Source organism: Hyperoodon ampullatus (assembly GCF_949752795.1).
Source record: "Hyperoodon ampullatus genome assembly, chromosome: 4".
Classification (NCBI taxonomy): domain Eukaryota; kingdom Metazoa; phylum Chordata; class Mammalia; order Artiodactyla; family Ziphiidae; genus Hyperoodon; species Hyperoodon ampullatus.
This window is the reverse complement of record NC_136917.1, coordinates 58790573-58813542: the sequence shown is the minus strand read 5'-3', so window position 1 is coordinate 58813542 and position 22970 is coordinate 58790573. Positions and strand designations below refer to the sequence as shown.

At 42.5% G+C, this 22970-nt stretch overlaps 1 protein-coding gene across 1 annotated transcript; it reads right to left on the bottom strand.

Moving 5' to 3' along the window:
- Nucleotides 1–1237: 1237 nt before the first annotated feature.
- On the bottom strand, nt 1238–21996 carry DNAJC18 (DnaJ heat shock protein family (Hsp40) member C18; the record flags this gene model as incomplete). The annotated part of the gene is made up of 8 exons (XM_079702075.1): nt 1238–1384; nt 5980–6152; nt 8689–8798; nt 9806–9915; nt 10774–10959; nt 14359–14504; nt 20112–20295; nt 21957–21996. The coding sequence occupies 8 exons, from the start codon at nt 21994–21996 to the stop codon at nt 1260–1262; spliced, it is 1074 nt and encodes a 357-aa protein (XP_079558201.1). The 3' UTR covers nt 1238–1259.
- Nucleotides 21997–22970: the final 974 nt, after the last annotated feature.

Sequence of the window (22970 nt, the reverse complement as noted above, 5' to 3'; positions counted from 1 at the left end):
GAGGTGTCCTGAGTGGATGTAGCACTGCCATAGAAAGGATACAGGATCCCAGGGTGGGGGGAGGAGCATCCTTGGGAAAGATTCTGCTTTAACCAATATGGCTAGAATTACCTGAGCAATGGGGATGATCACACACTTCCTACTTGATAGTTGGTCTACCATCTAGCTCTGTTACAACAAGTTGTGTGACCCAGTTCAACCATGCATCCTCTCTGGGCCAATGTTCTCATTCCATACCAGGCACTCAACAAATGTTGACTACATGAAAAAGCATCCCCTATCACAAACTACAGGGCACTGGGTTAAACAAAGTGACTGCTGGGGCCAACGCCAGACCCCCATAGCCACAGACTGAGGGTCTTTCCCCTCTATCTCTAGGCTTGAGCAAACAGCCCAGCTGGCTGGCAGGGCCTCCTCTTAGGTCTGACCACTGTACCTCTGTGGGGTGTAGGGAGTCAGCTCAAGTGTGATGCTCCAAGGGGAAATGCCAAAAAGAACATTCTCTGGGTTCTGTGATGGACTAGGGAACCTGCACTGAGCAGCCGAGACTTAGTCTTGCATTTTACCTTCACCCCTGGCCCTTGCTTCCATGTGTCCATTGAATTGTTTCACTCAATAACTTAATTTCTGGGCTCTCTACAAGAGAGAGGGTTAAGGAAGTAAAAGGAACTCAAATTAGGCAGTTTGCTAATGCTAGTAACTCTGCACAGATATTAGACAAATAGAAAACTGTGGACTACAACAGTTTACATTTCTCCACATTTCCCTTAGAAAATGGAAAGTTGAGTTGTTCCAACAGCTGAATCTGGTGGGGAGACGATGACCCTAATGAAGGGAGAGGTATAATTCTCAGTGCACATTGTAAACAACCAATAGTAAGCTGCTTTGGCTAAGCCTAGGAATGACTGGCTATTGAGACTTCACTGAAGGGAAGAAGGAAGAAAACATGAATCTGCTCTGGGGTGCCCTGAACTACATTTCTAGAGGCAGGGTAGGCGCAGAGCAGGGGGCTGAATCTAATGCTTTGCCATTAATTCAATTTAGATGACCTGCTCCTGGCCCCCAGAGCCAATCCCCAGGAAGGATTCTGTGATGACAAGTCTGGCTCCGTGCTGAAGCACCTCCAACTCTACCCACCAAACAAAGTTAGCAAATTGTAAAATGTTCGTCATTTCCTAATTTTGTATTATACAATGGAATTAGGAACATAAACAGTAACACATAGCAAAACCCCAAGCCTGCATAGGATTACCATCCTCTCAGCCACCTCTGCGTAGGCCAATCAGTTTGGAAAGTTTTTCACAGTTTTCAAGTTTCAGCGACTCTGCCTTCTGCTTCAATCGTTCATCTCTGTATAATCCTGCCAAATTGGTCAACTCCGACTCTGAAAGATAAAAGAGGCAACAATTCATCAGGAAAGTGGAGCTCCTCTGTTTCACTTCAATACTTCTGGAAGCAAAGCTCCTTTTACTTTAATGCTTTTTCTTTCAATTAAACTTAAGAAACACTCATTTACTCAAGAAACACGTATCAGGCAGCTACGCTACACCCACCAGGTGCTGAGGATTAAGGGACACCTGTGATCCTGGAGTCCAACAGTATCTGTGCTCTATTACAAAAGCACTGGACTTAGTTCTTATCAACAGAACATTTGGCACCAGACTTAGGAAACCTGCACGCGTGCGGTAAGAGGAGACCCTGTTTCAGGGCTTTCCTACGAATGGTATTCAGATGGCAGTTGGGAGAGAATAGAGTCCAATCGCTTGTTCCTGTCATCTGAAACAAAGACAGCTGCTTCATCCTTCCCTCTGCGTTGCTGGATCATAACTCATATATGCGGACTGACACAGAGCCCTCCACTGGCAGGCATGCCTTCTATAGAAGGCCCGGTTGCTGGCGGCGTTCTTCATTCCCTCACCACATGTGGGGCCCCTAACTCAAAGGCCAAAGGCAGCTGGGCTCTTTTAAAAGTGAAATCATCTGGATCCGGTGACCTCTGTCTCCTTGACGAAATGTATTTCATTTTCTCTTCATGGTGGAGAAAGTCATTCTATTTTTAACCAGAATATAATCTCTGCTGTCCTCCCGGACTCAACAGTGGTTTGGCTGCCTCTCTTTTTTATCCTTTTGTATAGTTTCAGAGACATTCGTAGGAAGGAATGCCTGAAAAGCAACTCCAGAGACGTGTTGTGTATTAACAGGATGGCATGCTTCGAGGGGCTGCGTGGCTTCTGAAAGCCTCAAATAGCAGGCAGCTACTCAATGTTTAAAGGACCACACTTGTGAAAATGCTATTTTAATCATTCTGAAATATGTCTATCCATTCTTAGTCATCTTGCTGACAGATTTTGTTTTTCTTGGTGGAACGAGAGGCACCTGTCTGATTAATCAGCAAACTGCCTGGAAACAGGACTTAATACCTAGCCAGAGGGAACAATGCGCAGTGGTTTCTGAATAAGTCTCTATCAACACAAAATACAGGCATTTCTGCTCACAATGGTTCCGTTCACACCAAGTAAGGCCCAAAGTGCAGATTAAGTGCAGGACTCCAGGGTGAGGGGTGGGTATGCATGAAAACCCACCCTCTGCGATGGGGGTTCAGAGGCTGGGCCCTGGCCCAGCAGTTGCTTGGCAAACAGGGGGTGTCCTAGGCTCTAGAACAATGTGCTCTCACCCCGCGGTGTGGGGCCTGCAGTGCGCGCCAGCCACAGCTTGCCCCCCGCCCAGGCATCCTCGCAGGTGATGTGGCTTCATGGCGGGTCACGCACCGCACCCAGATGAAAGCCCTCTGCTCCTTGGTTCCGCCCAGAGCTAGGCACTGACTCCACTTGTCTGGCTTCTTTGGCATGTGGGAAACCTGTTCAAGAGGGCTCTGTGAAACCAGGCTGTCCCTTCGGTCCTCTGAGTCACAGTTACACCAGTATATAGAGCAGATCCTATGGCTTTGCTTTTCCTTGAAACGATTTTCTTAGGTTTTTTGTTACTGACCTTATCCAAATATCTCATTGCCTGAAATCTCATTCCAGAAAACATTAAGGGCTAGTGATTCTTACTATTTTATACACTGACAACCACTGTAATAAGCTGATGAAAGAGAACTGCACATATATGAATGCTTTTCTCAAAACATGATGTTGCTTTTTTGAAGTTCATTGAAACCAGTTTTCAATGCTCCAGAGATTGAGAGCAATGACCTTGCTCTAGAGCAATGACCTTGCACAAGGGCAGTGTTTCAAGGAACTATGTCGCACACCCCCATGACCATGCTTGGAGAAACTTCTCTCCAAACTGCCAGTGAATCCATTTGCACTTCAATGAACAAAAGGTTAACTCAATGAATGTTACTTTTCACAAGTTCTGTTAATATTCAATAACTTCTAAGAAGAAACAAAATCTTTGGCAGGGGCAGGATCAAGAGAACATCTTTTCTTCTCTGCAAAATGTTTCCCGAGCCCTGAATGCCAGTGTAATAGATGGACAGAGCATTGCACCTTCAAGGTAAGCTGACTCAGGCAAATCGCCAAGAGAGGCAAGTCCCAAAGCCTCTCTCAGAAACACTCTGCATGCATGGGTTACCCTGGTGGTGCAGTGGTTGAGAGTCTGCCTGCCAATGCAGGGGACGCGGGTTCGTGCCCTGGTCCGGGAAGATCCCACATGCCGTGGAGTGGCTGGGCCCGTGAGCCATGGCCGCTGAGCCTGCATGTCCGGAGCCTGTGCTCCGCAATGGGAGAGGCCGCAACAGTGAGAGGCCCGCGTACCGCAAAAAAACAAAAAACAAAAAACCCTGCATGACAGCCCGGATCAGAGTCCTGACAGCTGGAAGACCCTGACAGATCCCAATGACCATCATGATCCAGCCTCATAAGACAGTGCTGCATCCAGTCGAGCAAGGCCAAGCAAGGTCTGGATTCAGTCAGGACCCAAACACTTACTATATGCCAGACACCATGCTAAGCGTTATACTCATACCATCTTCTATAATCCATACAACCTCCTTGGGAGGAAGAAAGCAGAGAAAAGAAATTAACAAAAGATTTTAAAAGACAGTGGCTAACTTTGCTAAAAACAGTTTCCATTCGGTATTTTGCCAAGAGTGAACTTTGTTCTCAAGCGGGTTTATTTTTACAACCTCCATGTGCTAAATTTAACCATGCTGGCTGCACTTGCTGCTGGATCCGGAGGGCAGATGCTGCTTGTTCTCAAATGGCACTTGGGTTGTGTGGAGGCTCCGGACGGCCACCATCCTTAAATGCCAGAAATAGATTTTTAAGGGGTGTGTGCTGATAACCCCCGGGTTGGAACTTGTGGGTACACGCATCATGCTCACCCACTGGATCTGTTTATACCTGGAGGGTTCCAAAGCCCTGAAAGTAGGCGTCATGAGGATGGGGACAAAAGCCTAGAAGCCACCTTAGGTGTAATCCTTACCGTGAGCTCTCTGCATAATTTCAAAACCCTCTCAGAGTCTAAAATAATGGAGACTCTTAGCACATACACTGTGGTCTTCATCTGACTTGGATCCACGTTTATAATGCCTTTAAGTCTAAGGCCTCTATCTTGCTCCAAAATTCTTTCCTGATTTTGAAACTTGCAAAACCTAGTTTAACAGTGGGGTAGGGGTACTTCCTGACCCCTCAGTTTTTTCAATAAAAAAGCAACTTCCTCCTCCTGCTGAATTCCCCCTTACATCCAAGTCATTGCCTACCAAGCTCCTAATGCACCTGAGAGGTCAGATGGGCTCTGCCCTACTGAGATAAGGTCCCTCAGGGGCAGGGTTAGGACACTAGCCCTGCTCAGTGATTCCTAGTCCTCAGCAGTTTCACTGTTTTCCAGTCCTGAGAATCCTCTCTTCAAAAGACATTTGTGGAGCATCTGTTCTGAAGCAAAGACTGTGCCAAGGGCCTGGGACACAAAATTAGTAAGACATGGTTTTTGCCCTCAGAGAGCCCAGAGTCCAGCAGGGAGACTGTCATGTACCTACAGAACACGTTAACATGGTGAGGGTGGCACTGTCTTAGCAGGATGAGCAAAGTGCTTTAAAAACACAGAGGAAGGAGAGACTAACTTGGGGTGGGGTTGGGATGCATGATGGGTCAGCGAGGACTTAGCAGCACTGTGACTGAGGATCTAAATTTATCAGGCGCTGTTAGATGTTTAACAATACCCAGTGACAGACTAGGTTTTAAAAAATGAGTTCGTTTGCTTTTTAAAAATTAACCAAAGCCAAGTTTTATAAGATACAATTACTAATGGATATGTGTGTGTGTGTGTGTGTGTGTGTGTGTGTGTGCACTCCCCATGAACACTCACTGGGGTTGGAAGCCAACACTGTCACCCCCATTGTCTCCAGGGAAACAGTGTGGAAGACCTGCTCCTGGGAGAGTCGCTTTTGTTCTGTGTGGCCACAGCTGATCGGAGGGGAAGAGAAGGGGCACTGAACTCAATAACAACAACCTATAAAACTTTGGTTAGGTTGGATCAATAAGATTTCCCTCTGGGAAATGTGAAATTAGGAAATCATGGACCAAACCAGCAAGCTACTTAAACAGGAAGCTTGTGATGTAGAAAGGGGCCAATGACTTGTGGGGGTGGGGAAGTTGGGAGAGTGAATAGGAGGGTAGCAACCAAAATAAACCATGGCAAATTAAGGCTGTGAAGGAGGAGAGCTTGAAAAAGCAAAGAAAAGAAGCTGGCAGAGAGAGGAGAGAGGGCAGATAGGCAGAGAGATGTAGAGACTCAGAGACAGACAGACAGATAGGCAACTAGTACTGCTGAAGTTCCTAAGATTTCCCAGTCCTGGCCACATGTATCCTGTCAATAAACTTCCCTTTTTTTGTAATATCCTGAATGGGCCTCTGTCCTATCCCTGTTCACGTAAACATGAGTAGCTCAAACAAGGAGAGAGAAGGGATCAGGAAGCTGGGGATGCCTCACGTTGGAAGCATGGCACCAGCTAAAGCCCCTTTTAGAACATCTTACTTTGTTGTTTCTCCTTCCAACAACTTGTCTGGATGTAATCAATGTAATCCTTTTCTATCGTCTTCTCCAGGTCACGCAGAGATGCTCCTCTGTAGGCCTTGTCAAAGTTTTTATCCACAAAGTAAGGCACCTGTAGGTTCTGGGTTTCTCTAGAAATGGTGTAGCCCAAGGTCCTGAAACAAGGAGAGAGAGGCTCAGGTATGCTTGTCATACTTGGCAATATCACTTTTAGCACTGGCCTCACAGAGATCATTCACACAATCACCTCTTCATAGGGCAGATGCAGATATCATTTTCTAATACATCTAACGTTTATTATTTCTCAAGCAAAGCAGTAAGTGTAATGTCATCATTGTTGCTATTATGTGAGCATGTTCAAATGGATTCAATCTCAACATATTTATTTCCTTAAAGGATTCACCTCCCTCTCTTCACTCTCTCTCTTTTTAAATTTAAAACATACGTCATGAAGGTTTGTCTTACATAATTATGAAATGATTACCACAATAGGTTCAGCTAACATCCATCTTCTCATATAGATACAATAAAAAGAAAATAAATAAGACAAGAATAAAGGAAAAAGAAACTTTCTCCTTGTGATGAGAACTCTCAGGATTTACTTTCTTAACTTTCCTATCATTTTCTATCATACAGCAGTGTTACTACTGTAACACTGTGTTGTATGTGACATACCTTGTACTTACTTAACTTATAACTGTTAGTTTGTACCTTTGACCATCTTCCTTCAATTCCCCTTCCCTCTCTCCTCCACATTCGGTAACCAGAAGTCTGATCTCTTTTTCTGAGTTTGGTTTGTTTGTTTTTTTTTTAGATTCCACATATAAGTGAGATCATACAGTATTTGTCTTTCTCTGACTTATTTCGCTTAGCATAATGCCTTCAAGGTCCCTCAGTATTGTCACAAATGGTAGAATTTCTTCATTTTTTACGGCTGAATAATATTCCATAGTGCGCGTGTGTGTGTGTGTGTGTGTGTGTGTTCAGGTTGTTTCCATGTCTTGGCTACTGTAAATAATGCTGCTGTGAATATGGGGGTGCAGCTATCTGGATTGACCTCTCTTAGACTGCTTTCTATGTTAAAAGTAGAATGCTGAATGCTTAAAAAACAATTTCTATATTGTATAGGACCTAGCATGGCACCTGGTGCAGAGTGGCTATTGGTAAATGTTGGTTGAATGAAATGATTATTACTATAAACTATTTAAAAATAACCAGACAGCTTATACCAACTTAGTTCTAATTTTTAGGACATGATAAAAAGTACTTTACACATAGCCATTAGGTGAGAACTGCAAAAAAGTAAGACAAAAGATTTCAATGATACCTCCAGGCTAACTCTCAGTGGGTCTAAGATATCCAAAGGTGTCTGGTGCTCAGCAACTTTAACAGGTCTGGGTTAACTGAAGTCTAACCATAAGAAAGTACAGAAGGGAGTTCAAATTCAAGTTAAAACAATGTGATGGCAATGTGCAAAATCCAAGCTGATTTTGTCCAAACTGGACAAAGTCCATCTTAAAGGAGTTATATTTGACCTTTTCCTAGCCTTTTCCTTTGATCTTTCAACTTATGGATCTTCCTGGATGTCTAAGAGCCATGACTGCTCTTGCCTCCCTCTGGGAAGCTGTTATCAGGGTAGGTTCCTGTCTGTCCCACTGGCCTGACAAGAAAGGAGGTAGCAGTAGCATATAGAGAAATATGGGAAGTCAGGAAATAAGAGGGAATCAGGCCATTGTGTCCCGACAGCAATAACCTCTGAGTCTCAGCTTTCCTCTCTGTAAAATGAAGATATTGATCTAGAATGATAGTCTTTAGTCTACAGTGATCACCAACAAGAGCTCTTCCTGTTAGGTACGGTTCCATGGAGTCCACATTTTGAAAGGTTTTTGTCTGCTAAACTATAATAGTAATGACTCATTTCCCATTATTAATTAAAAAAAATAATCCAGTGATTCTCAGACTTTAGTATGGACCAGAATTATCTGGAGGGCTTGTTAGAACTCATATTGCTGGTTCTCACCCCTAGAGTTTCTGATTCAGTAGATATGGAGTAAGGCCTAAGAGTCTGCATTTCTAACATGTTGGCAGTTAATGCTGATGATGCTGGTCTAGGGATCAAATTGAGAACTGATTTAACTGAAATAGTTAATTGAAGAAATTTTAAAATTCCTATCAGAGCTCAAATTTTCCATGCAACACAAATTTTATAATGATTTCTATATTTTTAGCAAAAGCAAAGAAATGAGATACTATGGTTTGACTGTATAGCTTTATGAATAAATGTACTATTCTTGCAATTTCTTAAATTGGAAATAATCACTAGATCTTAGTTACTATGTTCTCAGACTCACAGGGGTCCAGCGATACTATCACAAGCTCAGTAAGGTCCTTTTTAACTCTAAAGTGGAATGTTAAGGATTTAATCTGAACCTGGAGTTCGTCTATTAATCCTTCAGAAACCAGCCATTGCTATTCTGCAGCTGACCAGATGGTGTCGCTGTAGAACAAAACAATCCAGGTCCTGAGTGCCTGGGAAACTGCCTAAAGTACAATATTTTTGAGTCTCTGCATTATTACTATCCAGCTGTTCCTTTAAACACAAAATCAGTGTTTTCTACAACAAAAGGTGAAATGGAATGTTAGTAATGTACCATCTTGTTGTTAAGAAATATTTCTAAATATTTGACTTACGATTTATAGAATAGACTATATGGGGGATTAGCAGCTAGCAGCTGAGTAATCACAGATATAATCACAATCACCAGAACTGGAAGTAACTGAATAAATGCAGAATATGTAGTCTGAAAAAGAAAAAGCATTTGGTGTAAGTGCTCTTCATCAATATAAAGTTTACTGGAAAGAGAACAGTTTTCCCAAAGAAAATATGAAGTACTGCACATAGCCCAAGGCTTTTCTGGGAAGGTTGTACTTTCTGCTGAGAAGTACCAAACAGCCCCATTCCGTCTGCTGAAAAGGCTGAACAAGGCCCACCTACAATCTGGATTGACACTCAGTAATCCTTCTGCAGCCCCCTTTTCTAAGACCAATGAAGCAGACACCTGTGTGGGAGCTTGCCCAGACTATGACTCTCATGAGGTCATGTTATTATGCAACTCTGTTGCCTTGGCCTCAGCTGAACGGACTGTGGGACATCTGCGGGACATCAAACCGTAGCAGGGATGATCACATTCTCCCTCCTAAGCATCTGGGATTGAGATTCATCACCATTCACTGCTAGGCAGTCACTTGAAGAAAGGACACATACTCTGAGGCACTGTAGACTGGACATTTGCAAGGGGAAGCAAAAAAGCCAGGCTGCTTAGGGAGAACAAAACAGATGCAGGAAGGCAGGAAAACTGGAGACAGTCTGGTCCCAAGAGTCATGGAGAGCACAGCTGCATGGGGGCCTGACAGCACCCCAGTTCCTGGTTCCCATCTGACATAAGGCCCAGCAAGCTTCCTGCCCTTAAGCTTCATGAGACTCCCTTGATCCCTTACCTTAAACCCCCTTTAGTACTGAATATTTTGAAGGGGGTTCCTATTCTCTGCAGTCAAGAAAACGTTTTTCAAGACAGCCCCATAGGTGAACAGAATTCCCGGGACAGTCACCAAATAATGGATGGGGGAGGGGGTAACATTCTGGCTTATTTGGGCCAATTATCCAGCTCTTCTTGCCAGGCTTCTGCTTTCCTAAAGCACATTTTAGCAACATATCTCAAGTTGAACTTCAAAAACCTGATCATACTACATAAAGGTCAGCTCAGTACAAGTGTTTATGGGCAGCTGTTGTCCTGTCCTCCCCAGGTACCTGAGGCTTATCTTCTTCCTCTTCCTTCCGTGTCTGCATCCTCTCATGTCGGTGCCGCCGGCGGTAATAGTGGGGGTCATCTGTCACGTTTGAAAACATATGAATGTTTCCTGGAAAAGAAAGAAAAATACTTAGTATGCAATATGGCAAACACCCCTTCCTTGCCTTTTCCAAGGTCCTTGCTTCCAACTAGGTTCTCTGAGGGTAGAGTATTGTCCCATTTTACTCAGTAGAAAAATATAACAGTAGGTATGTCAAGTGAACCAGCTGGAAATGGGACATGCTTAGCTCTCTCGCCCTTATTTAAATAATCCTTTGTAACCAGGGAGTGAGAGAACCCCAAGAGGCTAAGAAAGAAAGCACTTGGGCCATGAATCCTGTCTGACATGCTCATGTCTGCCTCCTTGCCCAATATCAAATTATGTCACTAGTATCTTTAATAGCACCTAACAAAATTCATTTTACTTCCCAGGCATTTAATTAACCCAACTTCCAACTCTCTGGGGGTACTTCTCTAACCTTTACCTTTATATAAATGCTATTTTGCAATAATGACAATATAGGCATTTTGCTTCCAATTTATAAAACACTTAAAAAAATATCCAATCCTCACAGCAGCCTTGTGAAGTTGGTATTATCAACCCCATTTTTAGGTAAGGAAACAAGATCAGATGGACTAAGTCAAAATCATGCATAGTTGGAGGGTGGAGACATGCCTTCAACCCCAGATTATCTGATTCCAAAGTTTGCTGCTGCCACCATACCATGGTCCCTCTATCAGATCCTCAAACAGATCTCAAAATATATATGAATTTTTTTTTTTTTGGCCACGCCGAGCGGCATGTGGGATCTTAGTTCCCCAGCCAGGGATCGAACCTGCACCCCCTGCAGTGGAAGCATGGAGTCTTAACCACTGGACTGCCAGGAAGTCCCTATGACTTCTTAAACGATAATTTTGGGATACTAACCTGTAGGAAAATGTCCTCCAAAGAAGAGATTGAACAGCTCTTCTGGAGTGATGTCGGCTTCAAAGTCCCTGTAATAATTATAAGGTCTGGCTCGAGGGGTAGTGAAAATCACCTGTTCATCTCCATATTCATCATAGCGGAGTCTCTTGTCAGGATTGCTCAGGACTGCAAAGGCATTTCCTATTGCTGCAACAAAAACAAAAAGCACCTGAGTACATAGTCTGCTGTAGCTGAGGGTGATCATAGTAGTAGCATTGAAGAGCCCGGAGTTCATTGGTGCTGGACAACTTCACAGTGACCCAAGGAGAGGTGCTTGGGCCTAGAAAGTTCACCAAAGTGCTTGCCCTTGAAATCTTCCATGATCTAGTCTGATAAGCCTGAAACAACACTGGACTCAAGATGAACTAAGAAGTACTGCTCTCCGTCATCAAAAATGTGTTATTTGGGCTTCCCTGGTGGCGCAGTGGCTGAGAGTCCGCCTGCCGATGCAGGGGACACGGGTTCGTGCTCCGGTCCGGGAGGATCCCACGTGCCGCGGAGCGGCTGGGCCCGTGAGCCGTGGCCGCTGGGCCTGCGCGTCCGGAGCCTGTGCTCCGCAATGGGAGAGGCCACAGCAGTGAGAGGCCCGCGTACCTCAAAAAAAAAAAAAAAAAAAAAAATGTGTTATTTCACTTGAGAGCAGTAGTTTATGGTTGGAAACAGTTCCTACATAAGTAGTGGTATTCTAACATGAAGTCACATACAATCTCCTGAATAAAATAATCAGTAAAAATCCTCCTGCTTGGCTAAAAGCAAAGTCCTCACTCATCAGTCTTATTTCAGCTTACTTTTTTTATTTTTGGCTGTGTTGGGTCTTCGTTGCTGCGAGCGGGGGCTATTCTTCATTGGGGTGCATGGGCATCTCATTGCAGTGGCTTCTCTTATTGTGGAGCACAGGCTCTAGGCACGCGGACTCAGTAGTTGTGGCACATGGGCTTACTTGCTCCGCACCATGTGGGGTCTTCCCGGACCAGGGATTGAACCCGTGTCCCCTGCATTGGTAGGTGGATTCTTAACCACTGTGCCTCCAGGGAAGTCCCTCAGCCTACTTTTTTTTTTTTTTTTTTTTTGCAGTACGCGGGCCTCTCCCTGTTGTGGCCTCTCCCGTTGCGGAGCACAGGCTCCGGACGCGCAGGCTCAGCGGCCATGGCTCATGGGCCTAGCCGCTCTGCGGCATGTGGGATCTTCCCAGACTGGGGCACGAACCCATGTCCCCTGCATCGGCAGGTGGACTCTCAACCACTGCGCCACCAGGGAAGCCCCCCCTCAACCTACTTTTAAAAATGGTCTTTAGAAATTAAGAAATGTATCTCCAGGGAATTCCCTGGCGGTCCAGTGGTTAGGACTCTGTGCTTTCACTGTCGAGGGCCTGGGTTCAATCCCTGGTCAGGGAACAACAACAACAAAAAGTATCTCCAATGTCTCAAAGAGGGATCAAAGACTGAATAGATTACATATGCATACCATCACTTCTCCTCCCTATGCACAAATGTGCAAACTTTGTCCAATTTCATTTAAACATACAATCAGTACCAACAATCAAAGAAATCTTGAAAAAAAATCTTTTAAGACATTCCTACCCACCTACCTTTAATTCAGTCAACACTATCAGAAACATAGTCAGAAAGAGCATTTCCTTATGATTCTTCTAGCTAGGCAATTGTATTAAATATTTATAGCAATAAAACTGCTAAGCAGAAAAAACAAACAGAAAAGCCTAAACAGAGTTGCTTAAACATTCACATCCCTTGAAATCTGGCAGATTTCTCAGAGAAATGGCATTAGTCTGTGAGGTACCTTACATGAAGGTGTGAGGAAATTGTGGGTTATCTGTTTCCTTGTAGAAACTGTGGGGAGAACTAGATTCACAATGGCACATCAACAAGGGTAGCTTGCCCTCTGAGGTAAATGCTGACTTTAAAAAATGTCTCAGATCTATCATTTTTTACCTTTTCTTTTGAAAAATTTCAAATCTCCAGAAAAGACGAAAAAATAGTACAATAAAAACCTTTACATTTATTCATCAATTGTTAGCATTTTACCACATTGCTTTCCTCAACTCTCTACACATACACATATAATATGTGTTCATTTTTTTGCTGAACCATTTGAAAGTAGGCTGCAGATATTATGACACTTCACCCCTAAATATTTTAGCTACGTCTCCAGAGAAGAAAGATATTCTCCTACATGATCACAACATCATATCATAGCTAAGAAAATTAACATCAATTCATTATCACCCAGTGAATCCATGCAAGGTTCATGAGTTACATTTGGTTTCACGTCTCTTTAGTTACTTTTAATCTAGAACAGTCTCCCTACCTTTTTTTTTTTCATTATATTGAATTTTTTGAAGAGTAGTTCAGTGTTCTTTGTAGAATGTCCCATATTTTGATTGCTTCTTTATTAGATTCAGGTCAAACATTTTGGCAAGAATACCACATGGTATTACAACATGTAATGTTAGGTTGTTCTAGTATTGGTGATGATAAGTTGGATCACTTGGTTAAAGTGGTGACAGCTAGCTATCTCCGTTATAAAGGAAAATCTCCCCTGTGTAATCAATAAGTATTCTGTGGGTGATTATTTGACATTATGTGAATATCCTATGCAACAACAACCTATCACCCAATGGTTTCGGCATCCATTGATAATCCTTGCCTTAATCAATGACATTCCTGAGGGTGAAGCTCTTAAGTAAGATTTTTATTTACGTGCTGGATCCAAAATATTTTTTAAGATTATATCACTGGGGCTTCCCTGGTGGCGCAGCGGTTGAGAGTCCGCCTGCCAGTGCAGGGGACACGGGTTTGAGCCCTGGTCCGGGAAGATCCCGCATGCCGCGGAGTAGCTAGGCCCGTGCGCCACAACTGCTGAGCCTGCGCTCTGGAGCCCGTGCTCCACAACAAGAGAAGCCACCGCGGTGGGGAGTGGCCCCCGCTCGCCGCAACTAGAGAAAGCCCGCCTGCAGCAACAAAGACCCAATGCAGCCAAAAATAAATAAAAATTTAAAAAAAATTAAAAAAAGAATATATCACTGAAAGTATCACGGAAATCAATGGAAAAAAGATTCGATCTATAACCATGTTTTTGCTCTTTACAAAGCTGTATAAAGCTTTTTCATACATGTTAATAACAGAGGTTTCATGAACAAATATTCTGATGGTCAAAGAAGTTTGGAAATGCTGTCTAGGCCCTACTTGCAAGTGGCCACCAACCTATAAGTTCCACAAGAGGAACCATATCTGTTTTACTCACCATGGCACCTGGCACATAGATCTTCAATAAAGATTTGCTGAATCAAGGAATGAAAGGTTCCAAAAGGTGTCACTGAGAAACCAAATATTTTTTCCAAAAGAAATTAAGGTAAGTGAATGAGGACAGGAGAGAGCTATGCTAATAATCACTATCTAAGAGGTGTGGCAGGAAAAAACAAAACCCTGCTTGTGGCCTTATAAAACAATTACAGGGGAGGCTGAAAACAACTTGTTCTGACCAAACAACATAAGAAGGGCAGAATTAAGCATTAGTTTAGGATCAGACCTTTGAAAGCATCTGTTGCTCCAGGAGCACAGTTCTTGTCAGGATGAAATTTCAGGGCGAGTTTTTGGTAAGCTTTCTTAAGCTCTTCATCACTGGCATTTTGTGAAACCCCCAGAATTTCATAGTAATTTCTGCATTTCTTGATCCTAAAAACACAAATCAGAAATATATTTTGGTATGTCTACAAAGGCCCCTTTTGTACAATTAACTGCAAAATAGTAAATCAATCCCCTCTCCAATCTGTGAGCCCCAAAACAAACCTAAAAGAAAACTGGTCTGAACACATTAATGAAACACACAATTCACTAACAATGTCCTCCTCCCAGTGACAGCTTAATTCCTTTCAAAGTATTTTTACATCTAATATTTTTTTTCTTTCTATATCCCTGCAAGTGGATAGAACAAGTATACTAACCCTTATAATATTAAGGCCCAAGCTAAGTCCTCAGAGTTGAACCATTGGACAGCAAAGTCAGAAGAAATACCCTAACCATCCTTTTTTTTTTTTTAAAGCTACCTTTTTTTCCCCTTATGGCTATCTGTTTAAATTTTGTTTTAAAAAGTTAACATATTCACATGGTAGAAGAAAAATATCCAATAGTACTAAACTATATACAGTGAAAAATCTTCCTGCTTCCCCATTCCCTGTCCTCCAATCTCCTACCCTAAGAATAACCACAGTTAGGAGTTTTCTGTGGGGCGTTCCCTGGTGGTCTAGTGGTTAGGGTTCTGGGCTTTCACTGCCATGGCCCAGGTTCAATCCGTGGTCAGGGAACTGAGATCCTACAAGCTATGTGGCATGGGAAAAAAAAAAAAGTTTTCTCTGATTCCTATGTACAGAGAGAGTACATGTATAGAGACTTCCCCATTTTTTTTACATAAATGGAAGCATATTATAATCACCCTTCTATATCTCATTTTTTTTAAACTAACAATTTATATTGGGAATTGATCCATAACTTATAGAGATGAAAAGTACAGGGATAACAGTTTAGATCACCAGAGTGTTGGTTCTGAACTTTTTGATCTAAGAAGTCTTTTATAAAATGACATAATGGCATGTTATACAGCCTCTCAAAAATTCCACTGTATAATCCTGAAGGAATGAGAGTGAAAAAGGCAAATAATATGTTTGTATTATCAGGAAGATAGTTTTAAACTTGCAGACCCCTCCCCAAAAGGGTCTTGGGGTTCCCAAACCACACCTTGAGAGCGGGTGGACTACAGCATGAACTCTGGAGTCAAAATGCCTTGGTTGGCATCTGATCTTGCTGTGGACTTAACTCTGTGCCTTTGTGTTATCTTCTGAAATGGGCTGATAATTATAGCTATATTTCACAGCTGTTATAATTAAATGAAGTATTCATTAAAATGCTTGATAGCATCTGACATGACGTAAATATTGGCTATTATTACAAATCTACCACATTCTACAGATGGTCAACAGGCACGTGAAAAGATGCTCAACATTGTTAATTATTAGAGAAATGCAAATCAAAACTACAATGAGGTATCACCTCACACTGGTCATAATGGCCATCATCAAAAAGTCTACAAATAGTAAATGCTGGCGAGGGTGTGGAGAAAAGAAACCCTCCTACACTGTTGGTGGGAATGTAAATTGGTGCAGCCACTATGGAGAACAGTATGGAGGTTCCTTAAAAAACTAAAAATAGAACTACCATATGATCCTGCAATCCCACTCCTGGGCATACATCTGGAAAAGATGAAAACTCTAATTTGAAAAGACACATGCATCCCAATGTTCATAGCAGCACTATTTACAATAGCCAAGACATGGAAGCAACCTAAGTGTTCATCGACAGATGAATGGATAGAGAAGATGTAGTATATATACACAATGGAATATTACTCAGCCATTAAAAAGGAATGAAATGCCATTTGCAGCAACATGGATGGACATACAGATTATCATACTAAGTGAAGTCAGACAAAGACAAATATGATATCACTTATATGTGGAATCTAAAAAAATAACACAGATGAAATTATTTACCAAACAGATACAGACTCACAGACATAGAAAACAAATTTATGGTTACTAAAGGTGAAGGCAGGGGTGGGGGTGGAGAGGAGGGAGATAAATTAAATCAGGAGTTTATAATTAACAGATACACACTACTTTATATAAAATAGATAAACAACAAGGTCTTACTGTATAGCACAGGGAACTATACTAATATCTTGTAATAACCTATAATGGAAAAGAATCTGGAAAAGAATATATATATATATATTCAGTTACATATAACACTGCTGCACACCAGAAACTAACACAACATTGTAAGTCAACTATATACTTTAAAATAAAAACCTACCACATTCTTTAAAAAAGCTGCATATTCTTGCATTTTATGGATGTATGTACATTCCCTACTGATGGGCATTTAAAGTATCTCCATTTTTTTGCTACCACACAATTCAGTTAGGCAGGCAGAGACCCAGAGCCTTGTTGAAGAGTTCATAGTAAGTCAGTTAACACAGTTGGGACTATAATGCAGGGTCTGGAATGTTGGTCAGGGCCCTTCCCCAAGAGCTGCCCATGAGGATCCTATGGATTCCCCACCCTAGTTTCTGATCCCTCCTTCCATGGCAGATCCTCCCCTGCCTTTCTCTTTCCCTCTCTCCCTTATCAGATATATAATTTGAAAATATTTTTTCCTGTTTTGTGGGTTGATTTTTCACCTTCTTGATGGTATCTTTTGAAGTACAAAAGTTTTTAGTTTTGATGAAGTCCAATTTGCCTATTTTTTCTTTTATCCCTTGGGCTTTGGGTGTCAACAAGAAATCGTTGCCTAATCTATATGTCACAAAGCTTTACATTTGTTTTCTTCTAAGAGTTTTATGGTTTTAGCTCTTACATTTAGGTCTTAGAATTAATTTTTGTATTTGTGTGAGGAAGGGGTCCAAGTTCATTTTTTTGCATGTGGATATCCAGTTGTCCCAACAACATTTGTTGGAGACTAGTCTTTCCTTCATTAAATTGTCTTGGCACTCTTGTCAAAAACCAATTAACCATAAATATAAGGGTTTATCTCTGGAGTCTCAATTCTATTCCATTGATCTACATGCCTATCCTATGCTGGTGCACACCGTCTTCATTACTGAAGCTTTGTAGTAGGTTTTGAAATTGGGAAGTGTGAGTCTTCCAACTTTGTACTTCTTTTTCAAGACTGTTTTGGCTACTCTGGGCCCTTTGCATTTTCATATGAATTTTAGGATCAGGTTGTCAATTTCTGCAAAAAAGTAGCAGGGAATTTGATAGGGATTGTGTTAAATCTGTGGATCAATTTGAGGACTATTACCATATTACCAATATTAAGCCTTCCAATTCATGAATACAGGCAATCTTCCCATTTATTTAGGTCTTCTTTAATTTCCTTTAATAAAGTTTGTAGTTTACAATGTAAAATCTTACATTTCTCTCATTAAATTTATTCCTAAGCATTTTATTCTTTTTGATGCTGTTATAAATGAAATTGTTTTCATTTTCAGATTGTTCATTCTTAGCATATAGAAAAATAATAATTTTTGTATATTGATCTTATACTGAACTTTGCTGAAGTAATTTATTAGTTCTAATAGTTTGTGTGTGTGGGTATTGCTTAAAATTTTCTATACTAGATCATATAATTTGTGAATATACTTTTATTTCTTCTTTCCAATTTGAATGGCTTCTACTTCTTCTTCTTGCTTAACTGCCCTGGCTTGAACTTCTAGCACAATGTTGAATAGAAATGGCTAGAATCTTGTTCCTGTCCTGTTCTTGATCTTGGAAAGCATCAAATTATTCACCATTAAGTATGATGTTAGCTGTAGATTTTTTTTTTAATTTAAGGAGCTTTTAAAAATTAATTAATTATTTATTTGGCTGTGCCAGGTCTTAGTTGAGGCATGCAGGATCTTCGTTGTGGTATGCGGGATCTTTAGTTGCGGCATGCGGGATCGAGTTCCCTTACCAGGGAACGAACTTGGCTCCCTGAATTGGGAGTGTGGAGTCTTAACCACTGGACTACCAGGGAAGTCCCAGCTGTGGATTTTTTTTTTTTTTTTTTTTGCAGTACGTGGTCCTCTCACTGTTGTGGCCTCTCCCATTGCGGAGCACAGGCTCCAGACACGCAGGCTCAGTGGCCATGGCTCACGGGCCTAGCCACTCCGCGGCATGTGGGATCTTCCCGGACCGGGGCACGAACCCATGTCCCCTGCATCGGCAGGCGGACTCTCAACCACTGCGCCACCAGGGAAGCCCCCAGCTGTGGATTTTTTGAAGATGACCTTTATCAGGTTGAGGAAGTTCCCCTCTATTCTTGGTGTGTTGAATACTGTTATCATGAAAGAGTGCAGGGTTTTGTCAAAAGCTTTTTCTACACCTATTGAAACAATCATGTGACTTTTGTCTTTTATTCTATTAATATGGTGTATTACATTATTTGATTTTCATGTGTTAAACAACCTTGCATTCCTAGGATAAATCTCACTTGGTCAAGATATATAATCCTTTTTAAATGTTTTAAATGTTGCAGAAATCTGTATCCATCTTGTGATGACTTTGTTTTTGGTTACAGGGTAATAATACTGGTCTCACAGAATGACTTGGGAAGAATTCCCTTCTTTGGTATTTTCTAAAATAGTTGATGAAGGATTAGTTAATTTGTCTTCAGACATTTGGTAGAATTCACCAGTGAAGTCACCTGGGCTTGGGCTTTTCTTTTGGGAAATCGAATTTATCCATTTCACTCAAGTTATCTAATTTGTTGACATATAATTGTTCACAGTATTCTCTTACATAATCATTATTTTGTAAGATTGGTAGTGATATCCCCTATTTCACTCCTGATTTTAGTTATTTGAGTCTTCTCCCTTTTTTTTGCTTGGTCAGTCTAGCTATAAGTTTGTCAATTTTGTTGATATTTTCAAAAAACCAACTTTTGGTTTTGTAGATCTCTATCGTTTTGCTATCCTCTATTTCATTTACTTCCACTCTATATTATTTCCTTCATTCTGCTTTTTGAACTTAGTTTGTTCTTCTTTTTTTAGAAGATTAGGTTACTGATTTGAGATTTTTTAAAAATATATAAACATTTATAGCTATAAATTTCCTTCTAAGTATTGCCTTAGCTGCATCCTATATGTTTTGGTATGTTGTATTTTCATTTTTTTAATTAATTTTTATTGGAGTGTAGTTGCTTTATAAGTGTTTTCATTTTCATTCATCTCAAAGTATTTTCTAATTTTCCTTGTGATTTCTTCTGTGACCTATTTATTTATCTTCTGTGACCAACATATTTAGGAATATGTTGTTTAATTTTCACATATTTGTGAATTACCCAAATTTTCTTCTGTTGGCAATTTCAAAGAACATACAGCATTTGATTTTAATCCTTTTAAATTTATTAAGGCTTGTTTTATGGCCTAATATATGGTCTATCCTGGATAACGTTCCATGTATACTTGAGAAGAATGTGCATTCTGCTGTTGTTGGGTAGAATGTTGTACAGGTGTCTGTTATGTCAAGCTCATTTCCCCTGTCTCTCTTACAGTAGAAGCAGGGCAGTTACTTCAGATTATACCCTAACACTCCACTTCCACCTAGCCGTGCCTCTGAGGCCAAGAAGCTATTGTGCTTCAATAATAGTAATAAAAATAATAATAGCAGTCAATACTTACATAACACATCATCTGTGCCAGGCACTGTACATAAAATCACTCATTTAATCCCACCACAGGCTCACCTTTGTACTCCAAGCAGCTGCTCCTCAGTATAAGTGGCATTCCCCTCACCCTGCCGGGTCTGATTCCACTCATGCTCAGACTTCTTTTCCTTTTGTGCCTTCCTGCAGTTACAGCAACCACAGGGGTCATGACTTTCAGGTCTGTCTTCTGGGTATTTGTTTCTTCTAACTGCATCAATGTAAGCTGCAAAGCAACGGCACCTCCATGAGGCTTCAGTCTGACCTGAAAATCAACTTTGTTACTGGCCTAAGCTATCTGGGAGGCTGCCTGTAGGCAAATGAGTGTGAGGCCCAGGTTACTGACATCAATGCTGACTTCTAAACACCCATACAAAGCTGAAGAAACATCTTCTTTGAGAAAACAATATAGAAAATACAGAGGCAATCACGAAAAACTTTTAATGCCAGAAACATGAAGCATAATAATGTCCACCATACCTACAGTCATCGGTCAGCAAATAATCTTCACTCAGAGCCAGTAAAGGGGCTCAAGAGGCATCTGCCCAATACCTTGGCTTTAGGGCAGCACAGGGGAAGCCTATTTCTCTGTCGTCCATGGTCAGAAGTGAATTGATCATAACACATTATTTTTTGTCGCAATGCCTCCCACCACTAAGATTTAAAGTAGAAATGAGTTCAATTTTTTGACTGACAGTTATAAAACTAATACGTACAATACATTTGGCTAGATAGATCAAGGAGATGTATGCATAAGACCTACTCCTGACCACAAGGAGGATATAGTTTAAAGGAGAGTATTTAATTAATCATAATGCCTGCAGAGTACGAAGAGGGCCATAGCAATATAGTCAAAGAAGGCAGAGTACTCGTGTCCTGTATGGAGGATCTGGGTAAGATTTTAAAAAACCCTTTCTCCTGCTTAACATCTCTTACTGACTATCCACTGCTCGGTGTCCAGATTTCTTATCATGGGCCCAGCCTGTCTCTCCAGCCTCAAATCTCACCACAAGCTCCTTTGTAGTCTATGCTCTAGCCACACCAAACTCCCTTCAGATCATCAATGCTTTCTCTTTTCTCTGTGCCTTTGCACATGCTGTTCCCTCTGCCTGCAAAACTATTCTCTAAGTAGGTCTGGCTAACTCCAACACACCCTTCATGTCATCATATGTAACACTTTCTTCATGAGGCCTCTGACACCCAGGCCACGCTGAGTGCCTAGTCAGTATGCCTCCCAAACCTACGACCTTGCTGTGTAGCCCAGGACATTCTGGCCCTGTTTTGTAACTGACTGTTTACCTGTCAAACTCCCTCAGTAGACTTAGAGTTCTGTGGGCTCCGGGGCCCATGTCTGTCAAATCCCGCTGCAGGATCAGCATAATGCAGAGTACGTAATAGGCACTGGCTCAGTACTCTTTGCCTGACTGTAGGATGGAAAAAGCTGGCCCATCCGTCCTGATGCTGGCTGCAGGGACAAGACCAAACCCAGGCCGAGGGTCAGGTAGCCCAGTTTGGAGGCGAGGATAAGGACCGAGTAAGCAAGCTGCGGGAAACCGCGTCACCCCGCTGACCCCGGCGCAGGCGGGCCTGACAGCTGCAGGCCCTGGGCGGGGCTGGGGGCCGGAGGCAACAAGTCGTCACGGGTGACTCTGGGTACCCGGCCGGGTCCTCAGCTTGAGCCAGCGCTCCTGGTTTCCGGATCCCGGCCCCCTGCCCTGGGCGGTTTCCCTCCTCACCAGGAACCGTACTCAGGCCCAGCATCTTCTCATAGACCTCCATCCTTCATCTCAGGCCCAGGATCTCAGCCCCTTCAGGCGCCGTCAGGAGCCCCATCCCTGATTTTTCCCTGACCCTGCCCTGTCCCACCCTCCGGCCAGGACCTGATACCTTCCGTCCAGCGCTCCCCGCTGCCCAGCGTCGCTGCCATACCGCTTCCCAGTCAGCAGGTCGACCGAGCCTCCCCCGCGCCCGAGGCTGAAAGGGAAGGGGGCGCAAAAAAGCGCGGGGCATGCTGGTCATTGTAGTCCAATCCATAGAAGCGGAGGTTCATTGGACTACAATTCCCGGCAGGGATCGCGCCGGGGTCGCAGATGCAGCGGTGTGAAGGGACGCGACCCTTGCTGCCGGTTGACTGCTTTATGACTAGCGGCTCACAGCCTGAAACTGTGGCCACAGCGGGCCGCGCTTTTCCTCATTTGTAGAGTGGGGATAGTGGCTTTGGCCCCGCCTAACACTTCGGACGTTCAGGGAGACGCGATGAGATCCATCCTGGGAAAGGCATTGCAAACTAAGGGCTAGAGGGTGACATTATGACTATTTTTATCCTCAGGGATGTCCTTTTTAAATATAGCGGATGCCTGTTCTGTGCAAAGTGTATGTTCGGTCCTGGACAGGTTTTGGTGATGTCGAACCTAACCCTAGGGGGAACCAAGAAAATAAGAAAGTGAGAGATATATGTGGTTAGAGGGCGGCTCCTCTGGCATAGCTTCATTAGAGGGACCGATAGGAGTCAGGGGTAGGGAAAGAAGAAAAAGGCAGGTATTGGAGCTGGCATTAGATCCCCTATCTTTGCTGTTCCTTATCCTTCATTCATCCCATCCTACTCCAGGGCCCCTCCGAGACTTTTCTCCTCTCCTCCACCCCATTCGTTTCCTTGGCCCATTCCCTTCTTTTCTGAAGGACCAGGCCCTAGGAGGTTAGTAAAAAGGAAATGAAGAAATATTCCTGCTTTTCCCCACCCATGTTCGTATGGGGCCTAGCAAAGAATAAAAGCAATTCTTCATAGGTGGATAGGTCCAGTGTCATTGACTCATCCCTGCAGGTGAATTGAGATGGCCAAAAATCAGGTCTGCAAAAGTGAAAAATGATCATGTACATCCCCAAATAAAAAATTACCTGGAA